Source organism: Platichthys flesus, chromosome 9 (assembly GCF_949316205.1).
Source record: "Platichthys flesus chromosome 9, fPlaFle2.1, whole genome shotgun sequence".
NCBI classification, from domain to species: Eukaryota; Metazoa; Chordata; class Actinopteri; order Pleuronectiformes; family Pleuronectidae; genus Platichthys; species Platichthys flesus.
In genome coordinates this window covers 6,331,452-6,351,367 of record NC_084953.1, presented here as the reverse complement: position 1 = coordinate 6,351,367, position 19,916 = coordinate 6,331,452, and the positions used below count along the sequence as shown (strand labels likewise).

Below are 19,916 nucleotides of genomic sequence, written 5' to 3'. Positions count from 1 at the left end.
CACTGAACCCTATTTTCTGCGTGAATACGATATTTTAAAAACGCCTCGAGAGAATATGTTCAAGTTTGGCACAAATGTTCACGGATGAACTGATTAGATTTGGGTGGTTAAAGGTCAAGGTCACGGTGGCCTCACAAAACAAGTTTTTGGCCTCTTGATCATGACATCTCAAACCTACCCTACGCTCAATACTTCAAATTCAAATCAGTCGTCACTTGGACTCAGAGACGAACTGATTCGATTTCAGTGGTCAAAGGTCGTAGTGACTTCATATGAGTCTATAAAATGTAGACTGAAACTGGTCGACCGAGGCATAGAACCACAGGACAGTATTTCTAGATTAGTAGGTCATTAGTTAATTTGCCAGTAGTAGTTGCAAGATCTCGATTGGTGCCAGTCCACCTTATTGGCTGAGCAGAAAGGTTAATTTATATCTTTCTACAGCAGTAATACTACTAAATAAGATGATCATATTAATGAAGAAAAAGCCAGAACAATATAATTAGTAAGTTAATGATCATCCCTGCAGGTTTTAACGGAGAAATTGGTTGAGATTGTATAGCCTTCACAAAGAAAGTGATGTTAGTTTCACCAGGGTCTCAAACCTCAACCCATCACACAGTAAAGGGAAATGTTCTTTATATACAGGCCTGTTGTATGAAGGGAACTGTGACTTTTTCCTTGACAATGTACTCGCACCGACCGTTAAGAAGCCCCACTTCTTCTCCTCCGACGAGTCGGAAGGAGAGGAGGACCACAGGAAAAAATTCAAAATCAAGATCAAGCCGCTGCGGGCCGTGCAAGTCACCACGGTGCCCTCGGTGGACGAGCTCAAAGCCTCCATAGGAAACATAGCTCTGTCCCCGTCTCCTCTGGTGAGTAGCTATGCCCCCCCCCCCCCCCCCCCCCGCTGCTGGGTTTCATTCACAATGATCTTAATGTGCTTGTACAGATCACTCCTCCATCTTTGCCTTTTCATTAGTTGAAGTACATGGCCGTGAACGTGCTGTCTAGATGTTGTCTCTGATGATTGTTGTTCACTGAGATATGCATGATGTGTGTGCTTCTGTGTTCTGAGCTTCTGTCTTTCTCTACGATATATATTCTACTTTAGTTTGGATCCTAAATCAGTCACCGCTGCTCAGATCAATGCTAACATCACAAACATTGCGGCGCTGCTCTGCATTTGTTCTGCACCTCTCTCTGAGCACCCCCAACTCTGACCGACTTCCAGCATCCGTTAGTTTGTGTTGTTTTCCCGATCAGTCCGGTATCGTTTCACACAAGGCAGATGTCCCAACACAACAGACACCATCTCATGTCACTGCTGCTGCCACATAGCGAGGTGTGAAGGTTTTGTTATAAAGTGATGCATCTCAGCGCTAGTCCTTCTTCAGACAACCTGTAATCAGCGGCGGGGCCCTAACACAGGCTTTCGCCTCCCCTGCCCATTCTGACCACTACCCATAATGCCTATGTTCCCCCAGTGATGAGAGTTAGCCTGAGTGTCCACCCTGAATAATTCAGGTAGGAAAGTGGGCACAATGAACCTGTGTGTCGGTCTGCTGCACGGTGAGATCCCCTTTGGTCATTTGAGCTTCAGTCCTTAATAATTCAGTCTGGACTCTGTGCAGTCGCCTCATAGATCAAGTGTGAGGCTCTCCTCCTGCTGATAATAGCAGCTTACATGTTTGTCGTAGCAATATTAGGGGAATACTTACTTTTTTTTTTGAATTTTTATTGTGCTCATAAATATAATAATGTATGATGATTTAATTTTTTTACTCAGAGTTGTTTGCCCCTGATTGGTTTTGAGAATCAAGCTCAATTCTGACTGAAATAGCCGTTATTTGACCTTTAGCTTCTCCTGGGTCACGATGCCTCGTTAATGGCATGAATGATCATTTATTTGACAGAGGATCAAATGGATTCTAGGCATGTCAGATATTTTGGTCAGCTCTCTTGCATTTCCTTCAATTTTTTGTTTTTATGTAAAACTACTGTATATTATTATAATATTTCATTGGTCATTATTTCCTAGCAAAAATGCCGTAGTTGAGTTGATTCGGTTTTAGGATTAGTTGCTGTGTCTGATTTTGCTCTTCCCACTTTGAATACAAAGTTAAAGAGTTATTTATTATTCATATGCACACAAATTCTGTGAGAGGGACACGATAACTCACATAAAGCCTGCGTCCATTCTGTGTTGTGTAATGTGGAAGGATGAAGAATTGACTGAATGCACCAAACAGCGCTACACTGGCTTTATTCATCTCTCTCTCTATATACAGTATATATATATATATATAATGACTTCAATGATGTGGTTGACTTTGTAAACTTGGGGTGGGACAAAATATAGATATAGAAATATATCGTTGTCCTAACTTATGAGCTGGGATCTCGATATTCTGGGGTTTGATATACAAATTGAGTTATTTAGTTTTATTTATCCATATATGTAAGACTTTGGCCAGTTTATTGTTATTTACATTTGAATGATGGCACAAGGGGAACATTGATAAGTTAAAGTCTTTTTGTTGAAGACTAAAGAGGCACTAAGAAAAAACTGACCGCAAATTGCAGGATATAAATACACAAATCCTGCAGGTTACGTCTTTTATTTGTATTCTTCGATATATTTATATATATATTTACATCCCAGAATCTCTGTATCATTAAATCATCGTTATCGCAGGTCATGTATCGCACCATATCCTGAGTTACCCACCCACACTCTACACAGATGTTTTGCTTTTCAGTGATAACATACTTATCGCTCTCATCATCCAACTGCTCCACCCATGTCTTCTTTTTGTCTGCCATCTCTAATCCTCTGCTGCCTTTAACCACGATGCTAACCTCTGTAGCGGAGTCCGGTAAGCCTCCGCTTTGCTTTGCACGTTGTTGTGATTGTCAACGCTTTTTATCCCTCATGGTTGGCTTTTAAAACCTACTCTCTGTTGCTGGAAATATGCGAATGTCATATGAAGAAAGATATTATTGGTCCAGGATCACTTGGACAAATGTTCACTATTTTATGATTATTTGTTTTGTGTGTGTGTTTCTTTGTGGTGTCACAAATGTATGTATTTGACTGCTCAGCCCTTTTGACTGCACATGAAAGCTGGTGCTCGGGGAGAACATGGGCACTGACTGAGACGTCTTCAATCTGATTTAATTGGTTCTGGAGTCTCAAGCTTTCAGTTCTTAGACCAAATTTACAAAACGGCAAGTGACAGAGGAAGCAAGGGAAAGGTCAGAGATGGAGTTAAAATGTTAGAACTAAAAAAGATATCTTATTTTCCAGCAGAAATATTAATGTAGGACTTATTATGAAGATGAATCTTACTATAATGATAAATTCGTAATTTCTGAAAGTATTGGCCACGGTCTGTTTGACACACAAAAGTAACGATGGAGGATTTACTTTCAGAAAACTAAAGGTAAAGATCAACTCAAGAGGCTAGAAGGTCACGGCGTGTGACTCAGAACACTTCCTGTTGCATTTCCTGATACACTCAGCAGGCAGACACTGATTGGTCCAGACTAACATCCTCGCTCTGTATCCTGCACCAACGCATCCAATGAAATGAATCCTCTTCACCAGCTTGTGCCCCGCCCCCCTTTTTTCGTTGCATCACTCTAATCACTCGCAGCTCGCTGCACAACTGGAACAAGCGCAAGAGTGAGGGGGAAGGATGGAGACGGGGGGGGGGATGATGATGATAGGTGGACCGGACTCCGGCAGATGGGGGAGATGGGAATCACAGAGACCAACAGATGGGAGGCTCACAGGAGAAGATGAAGGGAAACTCGAATGACCCTAAAAATAGCAGCTTATAACACAGAAGCGATCAAATAAAGATAAAATAAAAACGGGGGGGGGGGGGGGAAGGAGGATTGGAGCAGCTCTGTTCGATATTTTGGATGATGTCCAGTCACAGCAGATTTCCAGATGAAATCAAAGACAAATACTGACACCTCATTCAAAAATCCCCAAACCAAACAAGGCTCTCTGTCACACAGTCTAAAACAGACGAGCCTTCTATATCCTCAAATGTGACCAGCCATTCATTATGATGTCTGCTTTACTGATTTGTCACTTTCTGACCAGGTGTCTCTTCTCTCTTCCTTTTTGCTGGTCACAGAGACGTAGCCCGGTAAGTGTCTTTTATTCATTTCTCTCCTGTGACCCTGAGGTCAGGCCTAACATTTCACGTGACATCTTGTTCCCTTTGTACTTGTCCTCTTGTCCTCTTGGCCTCTTGTCCTCTTGTCCTCTTGTCCTCTGGGCCGGTCGAATGAGACTCAGGATGCGCAGGTGTGTTCAGTGGCTGAATCAAGGGGTCACAACTGTAAGATAATTTGTTCTGATGGTGATATTAGGCCATAGAAATGGACATAATGTCACTGGAGCGCAGACCTTGCCCCCCCCCCCCCCCCCCCCCCACCAAAGCCTAACCGTTCCCTTATATATATATATATATATATATATATATATATATTTTAAATTAAACCTATTCCTAGATTGGCACCAACATTTAATGGGTTCCTCTCTGGTTCGTGTCCCAGCCCTCCACAAAAAGTTGTGGATATTAAGTGTTTATATGTATAGTATGATCTATAATATGATCTTCCTCTTAGTACAAATCCACACCAAGTTTCACAGAAATCTGGTCAGTAATTTTTAACATATTCCTTCCATATAACAAACAAATTCAAGTGCAAATACATATTTTTCCAGATCCCTCGGTTGCTTCTGTACTTGTTTCTCCTCTTGAACGGCTTCTCGCTCCATCTCTAAAGAGGGAGAGAATCTGCACTTGTGACAGCTGGACCCTTTGATGTCTTACTTCAATCACTCCCCCATCGTCGTGTCTCCTCATCTCCTCCCTCCCTCCCTCTCGCTCTCCCTCACTGCCCTCTGCCTTCCTTGGCCTCTCGTGTCAATCTCATGGTGAACTCATACATGCAGTCGGGTGTTCAGGATCACAGCTGGAGGCAACGTTGTTCGCATTGTCGCCTCTCCCGGCTACACAACTCGTTTCTCTTGCGGCTCTCTCCTGCTCCACCTTTTATCAGCGTCACACCTCCTTCAGTTCTGCAGGTGCTTCTTCAGACTTCAAAAGCATGTTTTCAAAGCTCTCCAAACACTTTCCTGGCTTTGACGCCACAAAGCACCACTCGCAGCACAGTGAGCTCGCTGCAGGCAGCAGCACCTCACCACCTTTCCACTCTCCGCCTGGTGTGACACTAACATTGTTGTTGTCAGTGAGTTCTAGAGCGAGTTATCGTCAGAGATTTAGGTTCCTTGAATTCAAACTGTTCCCCAAATGTTGTATTGTGTTGCTGTTTTATGTGATTTAGCTTCTGAAGTGATTTGTTAGAGTGAATTGTCTTCCATTGATGATGATGCTGTTAACGCTATTGGTCAGCGATGCCATTTTGGTTTTTGGGAAGGATTTGAGGATGAAGATTGAAGTATGAATATAATTAGATTGAGTCAACTGTAACCCTTTTTTTTTTAAGTCCAGACCGATGTTTTGCTGTTCTTCTTCCATTGTTTCGTCTCATCTCAACTTCCTGCAACTGGTCCAAAAGTCAGAACTATATAAATAAATGTCCTATGCTGCACGCATACAAAGTCGTTTAAATGCAGGTTTTGTAAATTAGAGTAAATATGCTAAAAATAAAAAAGGCGATTTTTACGTTCCTCTCTTTTTTCCCCCCGGTGAGTGTTAAGCGTGTTGGTTTTTCCTAAATATAAGAAGAGCCGGACTGATCCAATTTAAGTATTTATTGAGATGCAATGAAAGTTGAACAACATATGGACAATTATTACAGCCTAGGCTAAATCAGTTAGCAATAGGTAGTTAATAATGGCCCCGAACAAAAGGGGTTTGATATAATTATAACAGTAGATTTAATATGATTGGTTATGAACGATTGAAGGGGAGTCACCGCAAATCAATTTGGTTCTCCCTTATTGGTCCACAGCTGTAGTCCCCCGCCTCTTGTCAAGGAATCCAGGAAGTGACAAGAAGCCACTGTCCGTGATGCTACTACTACTCTGATAGTTGCTAAGCAAAAAGTTCTCTTCGTGAAAGGCCTTGAAATACAGCTGATGCCATGTGGGTCATTGGCGAAAGGAATATGATGTTCCTGCTATTTTCAAACAATGTCCACTTGGTGTAAACATTAGGATCCTCGAAACCAAAACAACGAGACAAAACAATGTCAACAAAGTCACTCTGTCCGACCTCCAGAACTTTATCAGACAGCTGCTTGAAATATACGTGATGTGAATGAGTCTAAGGGAATAATGGTTTAATACCAAAAGTTAGAATTCAGAACAATTATAAGATTCATTATTAGCAATATGCAGCAAGGGTTATTTATAAATCATTTGTATAAAGGCCTTATATCTGGCTCAAACTGCTCATGCTTCCCCCCCCTTTAGTTGCAAATAGTTTCAGTCAGACCCACATACCAGCTAGAATTTAAATTCCTAATATGAGTCATGTTCAGCGTCACCAGCTCACCTCCAGCTGAGGAGCTCTTTCACCTCGCTGTTTTGCCAATTTAGCGCATTCACCTGGTGTGTAACATTTCCATCACATGTCAGACTCGAAATCCTGCGTCTGAGTCATTTGCGCTGGGAGTGAATGCAGATTTTGATCATTCCCATTGCGGAAGAAATCCAGATGTTGGTGGGGATTTTTCACCAGTGGAGAAGGGACTATAGAAGGGTCGTACGATAATACTGCAGCTTAAACAACCCATGATTTATATAAAGTATATAACCTCAGGACCCAAAAGTGTAGAGCAAAGAATGGTATTTTCATCTTTTAAAGAAAGTGCATCTTTTCCTGCAACATTTGACGTGTGTTGGTCAATCTAAAGCTGTGGATCCCTCTGACCTTCACCAGTATAGTTCCTGCATCACTGTTGTGTTTAAACCACACAGCTTCATCAGAATTAACGTGTTGTACATAGACTCACAATTTGAACACAACTTCAGCACCTTGGTGTTTAAACTGTCTTTTGTTCATGTTGCAGGGCTTGAAAAGAAACCCGTCCAGTGAGTATCAGCCCGGTCACACCTCAGACCCTCTCTATTGTAATAAATGCTGAATTTGGATGTAGTGATGATGGTAAACTGTTTTCGTTTGGCTGTTCCAGGCGAGGAGATTGCCAGGCCCAGACGTGTGGTCCCCACTCTTCCCACTGTGGCCCCAACACCAGCTCCAGCACCACAACCCCCCAGGTGCGTATACACACTGTTTCATCACATGGTTCAGTGCAAGCCACTTCCCCCGGAGTTCATGTATGTGTTTACATGTGATGTGTGTCACTACTCATCACGTCTGTCCTGTTGATCTTTCTGCAAATCAGGTTATTTCTAGTTTGCTCTGCAGCGAATCAAACTGCAGGTGATTCAAACTTGATTTGATTAAATTAATTGCATGTTTATTATGATATTAATTTAATCAAATCAGTCTCAAGCTGCTTGAGTTAATGACACTAACTCAACATGATAGAAAACACATCATTAAATGTGACTCCTTACACTGAACATGTGTAATAAAGTTACATAGAAAGTTTGTTTGTATTTGAAATATATACAGTCACCGTCTTAGGCTTAATTTTTGTTTTGAGTGCGTTACATTTTACTTTTAAAAGTGGCCGTTAACACAACAAAGTCACTGAGAGGCTGTCGCTGTGCACAAAGTGCTTTGTGCTGTGGCAACTTTATCACAGATCCTTTAAGCACGAATGCTCAAAAACCTGAATTTATAGTTTTATAGTTGTTTGTCATGGCTAATCCCATAGATACGAGTGGACATTATCTCATTTTATATGGCTTTCTATTTGCTCTAAAGCCAGATTTCAGGCTCATCATGTATCTGTTGTCTGTCCATTGTAATTTATGCTGTAGCCATGGTACAGATGTAAACAAGTCAGGTAAATATTTTTTGTCCACATTTAATTTAATGCTTCGTTTAACCCGGCACATCCCATTGAGATAAAATATCTCTTCTGGTCCTGGTCAAGATGGGCACCACATGGAATAAAACAGGTTTCAGTTCAAGCAGGGATACTCAACACACAGAGAACGGACTAAAACACAGAACAGACACAGATACTAGGAATCAACGGCAAGAAAATGAATTAATAAACCACAGCGATAGTTGATTTCCAGCTTCTCTGTTTTTGCTCTGTATCCTCCAAAGACTTTTGTTATATCCCAAAATACAAACTAATATTTAAATGACAAAATAAAGTTGATTAAAGTTTTGCCCATCATCAAGTTTTTGATGATATGATAACATGTAGAAAATAAGTTATAGTGTGACCATCACACCCTGATGAGAGGCCTCAAGGTGCATTAATATGTAACCGCCCCATGAAGCGAGCTTCTGTAACAGCTTCTTCTCCTGTTCTTCTTTCTCTTGTGGCAGCCGTCAACAAACACCAGTCTCTGAAGACACCACAGACTTATTCGGGCCTCCTTTGGATACGACCTTCGGAGAACAGAAAACTGAAGGTATCTCTTCTCCCGTGTCTGTGTCACTAAAGCCGTTTTTTATACATGAACTCTTGAGGATGTCTGTAGAAACTGGTCTGGACTCTCTGAGGAGGATGTTTTAACACATGCACGACGCAGCAGGGGATTCTCTGCTCTGTGCTCTGCTCCTGTATTCTTGTTTTATTTAGTATTTTCCTACAAAGATCCAGTAATTGATGACTCTTACAAGCCTGTTTTTTCTCTAAACGTATCAGCGACCCAATAAAAATGTGAACACACATTTAACGTCTCTCGAAGGATTCCAGCTAAACCCTGCTTTGCTGTCATGGCAGATATGCTCTCCCTCTCTCCCCCTCCCTCTCACCTCTTGCTCTGACCCCACTGCTCTTCCCTCAGGCTCACTGTGCAGTCGTGGACTCGCTCATTCTGCCTCTGCTAAGGTCAAAGTTCACGAGGTCACGTTCATGTGCACTCTGCCGCTCGCTAATATGCAGCTTCCGCTGTCACCCACTCTCAGCCAATCCAGTAGGATCTAGTGATGCCGGCTGGAGAAGAGCGCTTAACTGTTACACAACGGCCATGTCCGGCATAAGGAACATCTAAACAAATTCCCTCTATAAATTCATTCAGACTGATAGAACAGCTCTGTGTCTGACAACTGCCGATGTTTGACTTTCTTTCTCGTGATGGTTCTATATTCACAGAATGTTTAAATCCCTGAATAATGGATAGTAGAGTTTTGGGATATTGATACAAGTTTAGTTTACAGTTTACAACACAGTGTTGTTTATCTGTTAGTTAGCAGGATTATGCAAAAACTACTGAACCCATTTTCATGGAATTTTGGGGAATTTCGTGAAAGAACTCTTACTTGAACATAGCAAGACAGGGCATTAGTTATAAACTTCAAGTTGTACATAGAACATGGGAACAAGTTCTTATTACCTCCCATCGGTCTGGAAAATATAATTGTATTAATGTATATGCTGCCATTTGGCCACATTTCTCTTATTTCACTGCAATGCTGATGACGCACAGTTGTATCTACCAGTCAAGTATTTCATTTTTCTTTTCTATTTCATTTCTCCTCATGTTTATGGGGTCAACTTTATCACCTGTGAGGCTCAACTTTTTAAATCTCAGTGAGTGAACTGGGTTGAAGCCTCATTTTGATCTGTTTTCGTTTTGAGTAGAATAGTGCAGACCTTTAACATCTTAGCATTTACATTCAGTCAGCAAGAGAAAACAAATGAGATCTCCTCACGCGACACCACATCAAACCTCTGTCTCTCTGAGGCTGATCTTTATTTTTATTGTCATATTAATCTTTGCTCTGCTCACTTTTAAACCTTTTCTTCTCTTAAGCCCTACACAGTAAGAAATCATGACCTGTTTGCTAATGCCCCTGACTTGGTTCTGTCCCCCCTCCTGAACTTAGTGGCACTGTTTGAGTCCGATGCGTGGGGTGCCCCCCTGTCAGAGCCAGAATCCCCTTTGACAAGGTCCTTCCCAACAGGAAGTAAGTTTTGTGAATCCCTGCATCTTGTGCCGCGCTTCCTCTTTTCCCTGGAATGACTGCACAGACCCATCAGTTCACCTCATGATCTTCACCCCTACATCATTCAGACCGTCAGACTGACACGATCAGGAACTAACATCTTCCATTTCACAACTTCATGGTCCGCCTCCTCGTTGCATTTGGCATGGTGGTGCCTGACTGCATGTGGTGCATGGTGGAGGGTTTGTGGGATGATCCCTTTTACCCTCCGGTTGTCTCAGTTGTGTTTTGCGAGAGGAAATAATACCTGTAAAATATGTTCTTTCTTGTTAGAAGCTCATCCCCAGATGTTTGCATACTGACATGAGTTGCAATGATGTGTTCAACTTTAAACAATCCTTGCCTGTATGAATTCACCGCTAATCCTGGAGTGTTATAACCGACGGGACTATTTATTGTTGCACTTCTATTGTTGCAGCACCTCCTCCACTTCCACCCAAGAATGTCCCAACCTCTCCTGTGACGACTGACCCTCCCTCTGCAGAGGACGCTGGTAAGAAATCTTCTCGTCTGCAGTTATATCGCTCCAGCTTTCACATTTGATCCCGGCAGCTTCTTTCTCCTCAACTTCCTGTCTCGAACGTTCTCTGTCAGTCCACTCGCTCTGTGATGTTTCATCTCCCTGTTTCTCCCTCTGATTGGTCGGCTGTTATGTGTGTTCCAGAAGCCTCGACAGAAGCAGGCGACAAGAAGCCCTTGACAGCGGACTTGGACAACCTTTTTGGACCCGAGCAGGCGGCCCCTGCTGGCGAGGATTCAGGTGACACGTGGGTCTGCTTCAGTGAAGAATCTTCGAAACAGACGCCTCAACCAAAGGACCCTACCCCTCCGCTCCGTTCCTCCCCGCCTCCTCCAGAGGAACCAGCACCCCCGTTACCAGCCTCCCCGCCTGCACCTGAGTCTCCTGCCCCTCCTTTACCTGCATCACCAGCTCCTCCAGACGACCCTGCACCGCCTCTCCCGACCTCGCCTCCTCCGAAACTTGACCCTGTCCCCCCTCTACCGACTGCCCCGTCTCCCTCAGAGGAACCCGCTGCACCTCCTGTCCCTTCGGGTCCTTCCACGCCCGAAGACCGAAATCCTCTAGCAACAGCCACCTCGCCCCCCCACACACCACCAAAGGAGCTCGCTTCCCCACCTGCTTCGTCTCCCCCTCCTCTCACCTCACCTCCGAGTGTCCCCCCGGCGGCACCGGCTTCTGCTGCTAAAGCAAGCACCCCCCCAGCAGGGACTCCCCCTTCTGAGGAACCTGTGATGAGCTCTGTCCTCCCACCCCTTGCCCTGGCTCACACAGAGCCGCCCAGGAACACAGTCACCACCCCACCCAAAGAAGACGCCGGTGAAACTGTCAGCTCGCCCAAAGATGCTATCAAGGGGAGCCGGACCACACCTCCCCCCCCTCCTCCGCCCACGTACAGGGCAGTTGTGTCGTCGCCCGGTCCCACATCTGGAGCTGGTGGCACGAATAGCGGTGAGCAGACAGTTTTTATACACAGCTTGAAGTGGTGGAAATAGCTATGTCACTTCTAGGTGATAACAAATGTGTTTAGAGGACAGGGACTGTGGTCGACTGTGGCTCAGGAGGTAGAGTGGGTCGTCCACTTACCAGAAGGTGGTTTGATCCCCAGCGCCTCAAGTCTGCATTGTAAAGTGTCCCAGGGAAAGAGACTGAAGCTGATTCTAATGAACCTGTGTGTTTCTGCTCCTCCCTGCAGGTTCCTCCTCTCCAGTGCGACCTGCGACTCCTTCGGCAGTCGACCCCACCCCACCGCCACCTCCACCTCGCCCCCCCTCGAGGCCCAAACTTCCTCCTGGGAAACCCACTGTAGGAGATGTAAGATTACCAGTTTTTTCGGTTATAATTTCACCCCTAGTTGAAGTTGATTTCTACTTACTACTTCCGCCAAAGAGGTTATGTTTCCGTGTAGACTAAGCTTATCCCATCAACACTCAACTCTAGCCCCGTTTCAAATTTGTTTCAGAATCGTCCGTTCAGCCCGCCGGTCCACTCGGCCAGCCCGCCTCCCATCGCCCCGTTGGCGCGGGCTGAGAGCAGCTCCTCCATCTCCTCCACCAACTCGCTGAGCGCCGCCACCACCCCCACCGTGGGCAAAGAGCTGTCCGTGTCTGTGACAGGTGAGCTTCCCCCGTCAGTCATCACTAAGCTGTGCCGCCGCTGCTGAATGAAAATGTATAGATTTTATGCATCAGCATTGACCTTCCTCGTGCTCTGAATTTGTCAGAAATGAATCATGCTGTGTGTTTCAATTCATTTATTTATTCATTTTTTAATTTTCATTCCAGCAAGTACGGTCCATATTAGTAATATAAAGCCAGAGTGACTTCTAATCATCAACTGACTGCTTTCATTCAAGCTGCTAGGTGAAGATAGTTTGTAACAAATGAACAACAATGGCTACAGTTGTTTAGTGTATCGATTTGTAAGAATTAATTCATTAAGAATGAACGGCTCTTTCATGCAGGAAACTATCAAACTGCACATGTGTGTCTGGTTTAGATAGATACACAGATTCACACACACACACACACACTCACACACACACGCAGTACGAGTGGGAGTCTAACTCCTCAGTCTCACTTTACAGGAGTCTCTGTTGAAGGACCCTGTGAGTGGATAAATCTCAGTCCACTGTAACATGGCCGAGTCATAGATTATAAAAATTCACTCTATGGAGGCAGGAACATTAAAAACAAGACCTACAAGATAAGAACGGACTGCAGAGACGCACAATAAATGAAAAGGATTCACTTGTTACAGACTGTGACATTAGAAGTTATCACTACAGCCCGACTGATTTACTGGCCCATGTCTGCAGATAATAACATTTTCATTTCGCAGAATAAACAATGCAAAAAAGATCTGCATTTATATCCACATTTCATATTTCTATTTATTTTCTTATTAAAATTTTCTCAATAATCGGTTTTAGCCCCTTTTGTAATATGGATTTGATAACGACATCTTAGGAATAATGGCCATTTGTATTCACACATATACTGTGTGTATACATTTAAGAGAAAGCTGATGAACATTACATTCATGTCAAAGTTGTGGAGACAGTTTTAATTGCCCCTTTTCCTCTTTCAGTTTTTTTTTATTTTGATATTTTCTCCACGTTTATGTTTGAATACATTCATATTTTTTGTCTTTTATTTCGGGATTTATTCCTTTTACTTTGCAACTAATCTCTTTCATTTGTAAAATGTATGTTCTGTTTTGTTTCTGCCATGTGTTTGTCTCTCGACTCGTCCGTTGGCTCGGTCAGAAGACGATGCTTATGTAGACAAACTGCCCACCTTTGAGAGACACTTTGATTCGGTTGCAGGTATAGTAACGATCCCCTTCAGGAGGAGGAGTGAAGTGGGAGACGGGTATGGGGTGGGGGGGGGGGGGAAGTGTCCCTGTGTCTGTGTGATGCTCTTTACCCAGAGTGCACTTGACACTGGAGGGTAAGGCCATCGAGTGTTTTGACTACAGCCTGTCAAAAAGCGTAGGTGGAGGGAGAGAGAAAGTAAAAAGATCTTTGTGTCATTTCCCTCAAACACACTTATTTGACAAGTCCACCTCAGGATCCACGCAAAGATACAGGGACATAACTCACATTCATTCTTTTTCTTCTTTAAAGTGGCAGTGAAATCACCATTTTCCGTCATTGTTTTGCTCCGATCAAGCCAAACCTTTCTACACATTTCTAAAGCTTTTAATAGCTCTGACTCTCTCTCTCTCTCTCTCTCTCTCTCTCTCTCTCTCTCTCTCTCTCTCTCTCTCTCTCTCTCTCTCTCTCTCTCTCGCTCATTCTTATTCCACCTGTTTCCTTCACACATGCATTTGTGTGGATGCAAAGAGCTGCATCTATTGCATCTTCAAAGAAGTGTCCTCCCATTTCACCATTTGACCACGTGTGAGATGTTTCTCTCTGTTTTATGACTGTGTGCATCAGTGGCTTTTCTTTGCCGTGTCACCGTGGCCTCCTGTCCCTTCTCCGGCTGACACATGTCACGCAGTGCACCGAACTCCCAGATACCTCGGGTCTGAGTCTGCACCACAACGCTGCATCTGAGTGTTTGTGTGCTGTGAGTTCAACGACCATGTCTGAAGAGCTCCTTATCTGCGGGCCCTTGAGGTCCAAGCCTTTCTCGCTTTCACCCACACACACACACACACACACACACTCTCTCATGGATACCGTCAGAGCTGCTGCTTACTGAGTTGTTTGAAGTCTGGCTTGAGAATGAGGCCAAATTAGGCAGCTAGCAGCTGTTTGGTATTCATGCCGTCCTCCTCTGTACCACTGTTAGAGCCCGACACAGACTCAAGTTTGTCCAATCTCCACCGGCCATGAAGCATCTGTCGACTCCCACACTCGACCCCTGGCGTCCACCTTTCACACCTGTCACTTGCGCACTCTCCAGCCATAGAAGAACACAACCCTTGAACTCCCCAATCTAAGCACCTGCCCTTTTGTTCTCTCGCCCGGCGTTGTTCTCGTCGTCCCATCACCCAACACTCACCCAGAAGCACATCTTTACTGGTGGGACCCCACTACACAACTAGAGTGAGGACTAGAGAAAGCCCACTCTACTTCAAGAGTGGCATTGTGCGAAGTGTTGTGTTGCTGCATTCTCCTGCAAAATGCATCTCTGGTGCCGGGTTTCAGTTCAGAAGCTGAAAACCCACAGCAGAAAAGTTTTTGCTTTGTTTAATTTCAATACTTTTAAAGACCTGGGAGGATATAAATATCTTATAATTCAGAACAAAATGACTTGTTAAGTAGAAGTCAGGAAGATGGAGATAGAATCTGGGCAGCTGTGTCTCCGGAGGTAGAGCGGGCCATCCACTTACCAACAAGGTCAGCAGATTGATCCCCGTCTCCCTCGTTCCAAATGCTGAAGTATCCTTTGGCAAGACACTGAACCCGCTGACCCCTCAGCCAGTGTGTGAGTGATGTATGGTGGGGAAAGTGCTGCCCATTAATGTGTGAATGGATGATGAAGTGTGAAGAGCTTTGAGTGGAAATCAAGTCTAGAAAAGTCTAATCGAGTGTAGAATAAAAACGTTTAATATTTGCTCATATCACATTAATCATTTGTGACCGGAGCCTTAATGATGTAACTTATTCATTAAATAAGTCATAGGCTGTAAAGTATGGAACTAATTCTGCAAAGATGGTGATGTAGTTGCTGTAAAGCGGGACTGTTGCACCACAGATCCCCACCCCCCTGCTCATGGCTGCCCCCTGCAGCCTGTCTGCAAACACAGCATTTGTTTCCTGATTTGAGTCGTAGAGAACCTGGAGGGAAAATGAGAGAGGATAAAGAAACTAGTGCCAACTTCGAGCATCACCTGGCGTAGGATTACCATTTTCTTGTGTAGCACTCTGGAGAAAACACGGGCTGCTGCTCCTGGAACTGGCAGACACCACACGCCGGTCTCCTCCGGCAGCTCCTCAGCCTCCTCTCTCCTGCATCCTGCACCGCCAACCTCCAGCAGCAGCACGCCTGGCCCCCTCCGCCACACTCCACCTGGGCACCGCTTCTCCTCGCACACTCCGAACTCCCGTGATTTAAACAAAACGAACTGCATCCCGTCTCACCCATGTTGTCACATGTTGCGGGGTTGTCTGGGCCCCCCTGTCCCTCACCCTCCCCCCCGACCACCACCTCCACCTTTCACCTCACCACCTGTGATAGACCTGCCATGTGAGACTCACGCTACTGTCCTTCTCTCCCCCCCTCCCCCCCTCACCCACTCCCCTCCCTCTCATCCCTCTTCCTCCTCGTCCTTCTCTCCTCATCCCTTCCTCCCTTCCTCCCTCCACCCCTCCACCCCACACAGAGAATGACCAGCCATCCCTTGTATGGTTTGACAGAGGGAAGTTTTATTTAACCTTTGAAGGTAAGTTCTGTCTGCACCAGGGTTAGTGTACACACACACGCATATACACAAGCACACACGCACACACACATACAAACACACACACACACTCTTGCAAGGCTCATTTGTGCAAGCTTCACCCCTGCCCCCCCCTGCCCTGCCCCTTCTTTCCTTCTCCTCCCTCCATCACCCTAACCCACACCATGCTAACCCCTGGCTGAGCCCCCCCATCCCCCCCCCCCCCTCATCTGCGGTCAACTACTTCTCTTCCTGACATCGTTCTTTCTCATTTCGTCCGCTCGCTGACCACTTTTCATTCCCTGAAGAATCGTGGTTCTTCGGTATTCTTACTAATCTCTATTTTTCTTCCGTTCATTTGCTTTTTGTTGTTTCATCTTCAGAGCTCTCTGATCCCTTTTCTCGATCTCCTCTTAATAATTCAGCTTTAACAGCACGTCTGGAATAAGCATGTATCTTCTGTATCTATCTTCTATCATACACCGGTGCTTATTCAAGTTTAAAGCAGATGTCCACTGTATAACCGCTGTAGCATTTTTTGGGGGATATTTGGAATTTCTTGTTTGCGTTTCACAGTCAAAGAGCAGAGAGAAATCGGTTTCTTCTACACACTTTACCTGCTGTTTCCATTCATCCTCACTAACATTAATATATGTTCTCATTTCTAACACTTCTTTCCATCACTTGTTTTGTTCCTCATTTCAACCACAGATTATAGGTTAGAGTGTAGATTCTGAAATTGGGATCAGAAGAGGGAGAATATCAGTTCCGTGTATTTCATGCTAATACTATTTTATTGAAACTAATGTGAAACTCAGTTTAAGAACTTTGGCTGAATTATTTTGATTAATGTTTTCATGTAGCCATGACTTTGTTAAAAAGATAAAATAGAAGCATAACTTTTTTTAAAGCAAGTTTTTTCAGTGAGTATAACTGCTTCTATGTGTGTGCGTGTGTGTGTGTTTGTGTGTCTGTTTCTTGCCTGTGTGTTACGTCCAGGCTGCTCCAGAGGGCCCAGTCCTCTCACCATGGGGGCTCAGGACACTCTTCCCGTGGCCGCTGCGTTCACTGAGACGGTCAATGCCTTCTTTAAAGGAGCCGACCCCAGCAAGTACGTCAACAGACTCTTCAGCTCACAGAGACACTATATACAGCCACAGCATTTAAACAGCAGCACAGCAGCACTGAATGTCATGAATCTGCTCTGTGTCATTTACCAGTGGATTGTCCAGCTCTGCACAGTCACAGGAAAATGTTCTGTGTTTTGATTTGAGAGGATTAAAGTTGTTTGAACTCGGGATTTTGCATTGATAATAACCAGTGATTTTAAACTTTTCATGTTGTATGAATCATGATTCGCAAAATGCTGAACACAGGGAGTCGCTGACAAACATCTGCATATGTTCACCAAGACCCAACAGTCCTCCTGAATTCAATCGAGCTGCAGCAACACACACACACACACACACACACACACATGGATATCAGTCCCCTACATGTGCCCGATTTTTTTTTCCGTCATATTTCCTGATGAAACGTGAAAAAAAACTGTCGGAAAACAGAAATATTGTAATGTTCAATACAGTGGAACGATATATATACATGTAATGGTTTTGTGTTGCTGACAAACTAAATATCCAAGGTAATGTGGATTTAATGATTACATGTTTTGCATCGTTCTCTCCGCCCTCCTCTTCTCTAACCGTGTCCCTCTCCTCTCAGGTGTGTCGTGAAGATCATAGGTGAGATGGTTTTGTCGTTTCCGGCGGGAATTACGCGGCACTTTGCCAATAACCCGTCCCCCGCCGTGCTAACCTTCAGCATAACCAACTACAGCCGACTGGAGCATGTGCTGCCTAACCCCCAGCTCCTCTGCTGGTAATGACCCTGCAGTGAATTCACCACCTCACCCTCAGAGGGAACACAATCAATACACAGGTTTTAACCAGAGGCAGAGATGTAGTGCCAAAGAAAATGAAACTGACCTCGTCTAATGTCTAACTTTCTGTCATGATTTCACTTTAATTAAATCACATATTTGTTCTCACTGTGCGTTTAAATTTATATTGGTAACATTAATTTCACTTTAAGAGCATGCCGCATGTAACCTCATACAGTATAATCAAAATCCTTAAGATAAAAACGTCACCTTCTTGATTTGTTTTTAAATTATGAAAAATGTCTGATTCATTTGTCGTAATATATTTCATCATAACATTTCCACACAACGCTCACATTTGTGATATGTTATATTAGCAGAGGAAAAGCGATTATTGTTACACTTTTCTTAAACAGGGAAAAGTCAATTTACTTTATATATGGAAAATAAATAAGACTGTGATTTCAAAAAGGAAAAGAACTCATCTGATCTTGTATGAACGGGTGAAGTGATGACTAGTGAGGATGAGTAAAGCTCGGTGCAGATCATTTCAGACTCCAGTGCAGATCACATGTTGAGTCACTGAGTTCATCTGACTTTTCAGAACAACGTCACTGAGCCAAGGTCAGTTTTTGTTGATCGTGCTTCTCTGAGTCATGTTTGCACCTGTTGTAAAAATGGAAAACTATTTTTAATTATAATAAGAAAAACACTCAGTGGAAATAAAAAGTACAAGACTTTACAGCAGGATCATTATTCCTGTTATCAGAATCAGAAATCGGGTTTCGTTACAGTCGCTCCAGCCAAGAATAGAAATATAAACGGATCAAGAGAAGGACAATAAATACAAACTGTAGGTCAGAGTATGTTCATTAGAAAACAATATATATGAAAAGAAGAATTAAACAAATATGAGGAATATAGTATTAACTGTAACTGAAGCCTGATCTCTTTATATGTTCCTTTTATTTTACAAAAGCAAGAAGCTGTTTGAATGTTTCTTTTCCGCAGTCCCCTATGATGTCATATGGCTAGCTTTTCAAATTAAAATGCTGACCAATGAACCAGATTAAGCACTTTACAGTTCATCTGTACGAGATTCACCAGGTTACAAAACACCAGGATCAGATTAACATGTCTGTATTTACACTTCGCTTGTCTCCGTGCTCCCCCCTCCAGTGACACCACCACTAAAGCCAAGGCCGATGCCAAGGACTTCTGGGTGAACATGCCAAACCTGATATCCCACTTAAAGAAGGTGTCGGAGCAGAAGCCACAGGCGACATACTACAACGTCGACATGCTCAAGTACCAGGTACAGTTACTGAGATATACATCTGAAGTACTTACAGCCCCAAGTTCTTGTTTGCTAAACGTAGATGCAGCGGTGCACGAGCGAGCTCAACGTAACACGGAGTTGAAATGTGGATGCATTGCTTTGTGTCTCCATCAGGTGTCTTCGCAGGGCCACCAGTCCACTCCTCTGAACCTGGCGGTGAGCTGGCGCTGTGAGCCCACCAGCACTGACCTGAGAATAGACTACAAGTACAACGGCGAGGCCATGACGACGCCGATGGCGCTCAACAACGTCCAGTTCCTCGTCCCGGTCGACGGGGGGGTTTCCAAACTGCAGGCTGTCTTACCTCCTGCTGCATGGTACAGTCCGGACATGCCCTCGTCATGTGATGCAGTTTTAAATGTGAAAAGTAATAATTCTTCACTGGTCGTGTTTTCTTCCCGACAGGAACGCAGAGCAGCAAAGAATCCACTGGAAGATTCCCGACATCTCACAGAAATCTGACAACGGAGGTAAGTAGAGTGTGAGGATATTGTGATGTGTTGCCCTGTAGTAGTTCTGGTTCCCGGAAACCCTGGCTTCCACTGTTCTGTGAAAAATGATGTTGTAAAATCCGACCGGCTTGGAGCTTCTCCCTTCTATATTTAAACTTTACTGTCACTCAGACTGAACCAGCTCAAGGGTTACACCAGTTTGCTGTGTAACATGGAGCTGTCTGCTCAAGAGCATGATTAC

At 44.1% G+C, this 19,916-nt stretch overlaps 1 protein-coding gene across 10 annotated transcripts in view; it reads left to right on the top strand.

Moving 5' to 3' along the window:
• sgip1a (SH3GL interacting endocytic adaptor 1a) overlaps nt 1–19,916 on the top strand; it is a 59,619-nt gene that overhangs the window by 34,668 nt on the left and 5,035 nt on the right. For 4 of the 10 annotated variants that reach the window (XM_062394735.1, XM_062394736.1, XM_062394734.1 and 1 more), the window contains 16 exons: nt 694–875; nt 4,152–4,163; nt 7,063–7,084; nt 7,186–7,270; nt 8,466–8,551; nt 9,972–10,052; nt 10,510–10,584; nt 10,756–11,562; nt 11,807–11,925; nt 12,074–12,227; nt 15,949–16,008; nt 17,005–17,116; nt 17,728–17,883; nt 19,064–19,199; nt 19,338–19,540; nt 19,629–19,693. In XM_062394735.1, coding sequence (XP_062250719.1) covers nt 694–875; nt 4,152–4,163; nt 7,063–7,084; nt 7,186–7,270; nt 8,466–8,551; nt 9,972–10,052; nt 10,510–10,584; nt 10,756–11,562; nt 11,807–11,925; nt 12,074–12,227; nt 15,949–16,008; nt 17,005–17,116; nt 17,728–17,883; nt 19,064–19,199; nt 19,338–19,540; nt 19,629–19,693 — 2,355 coding nt within the window. Of the gene's footprint in view, nt 1–693; nt 876–4,151; nt 4,164–7,062; nt 7,085–7,185; nt 7,271–8,465; nt 8,552–9,971; nt 10,053–10,509; nt 10,585–10,755; nt 11,563–11,806; nt 11,926–12,073; nt 12,228–13,378; nt 13,439–15,948; nt 16,009–17,004; nt 17,117–17,727; nt 17,884–19,063; nt 19,200–19,337; nt 19,541–19,628; nt 19,694–19,916 lie in introns of all 10 variants that reach the window. The other 6 variants (XM_062394732.1, XM_062394731.1, XM_062394733.1 and 3 more) reach the window with 6 other exon arrangements.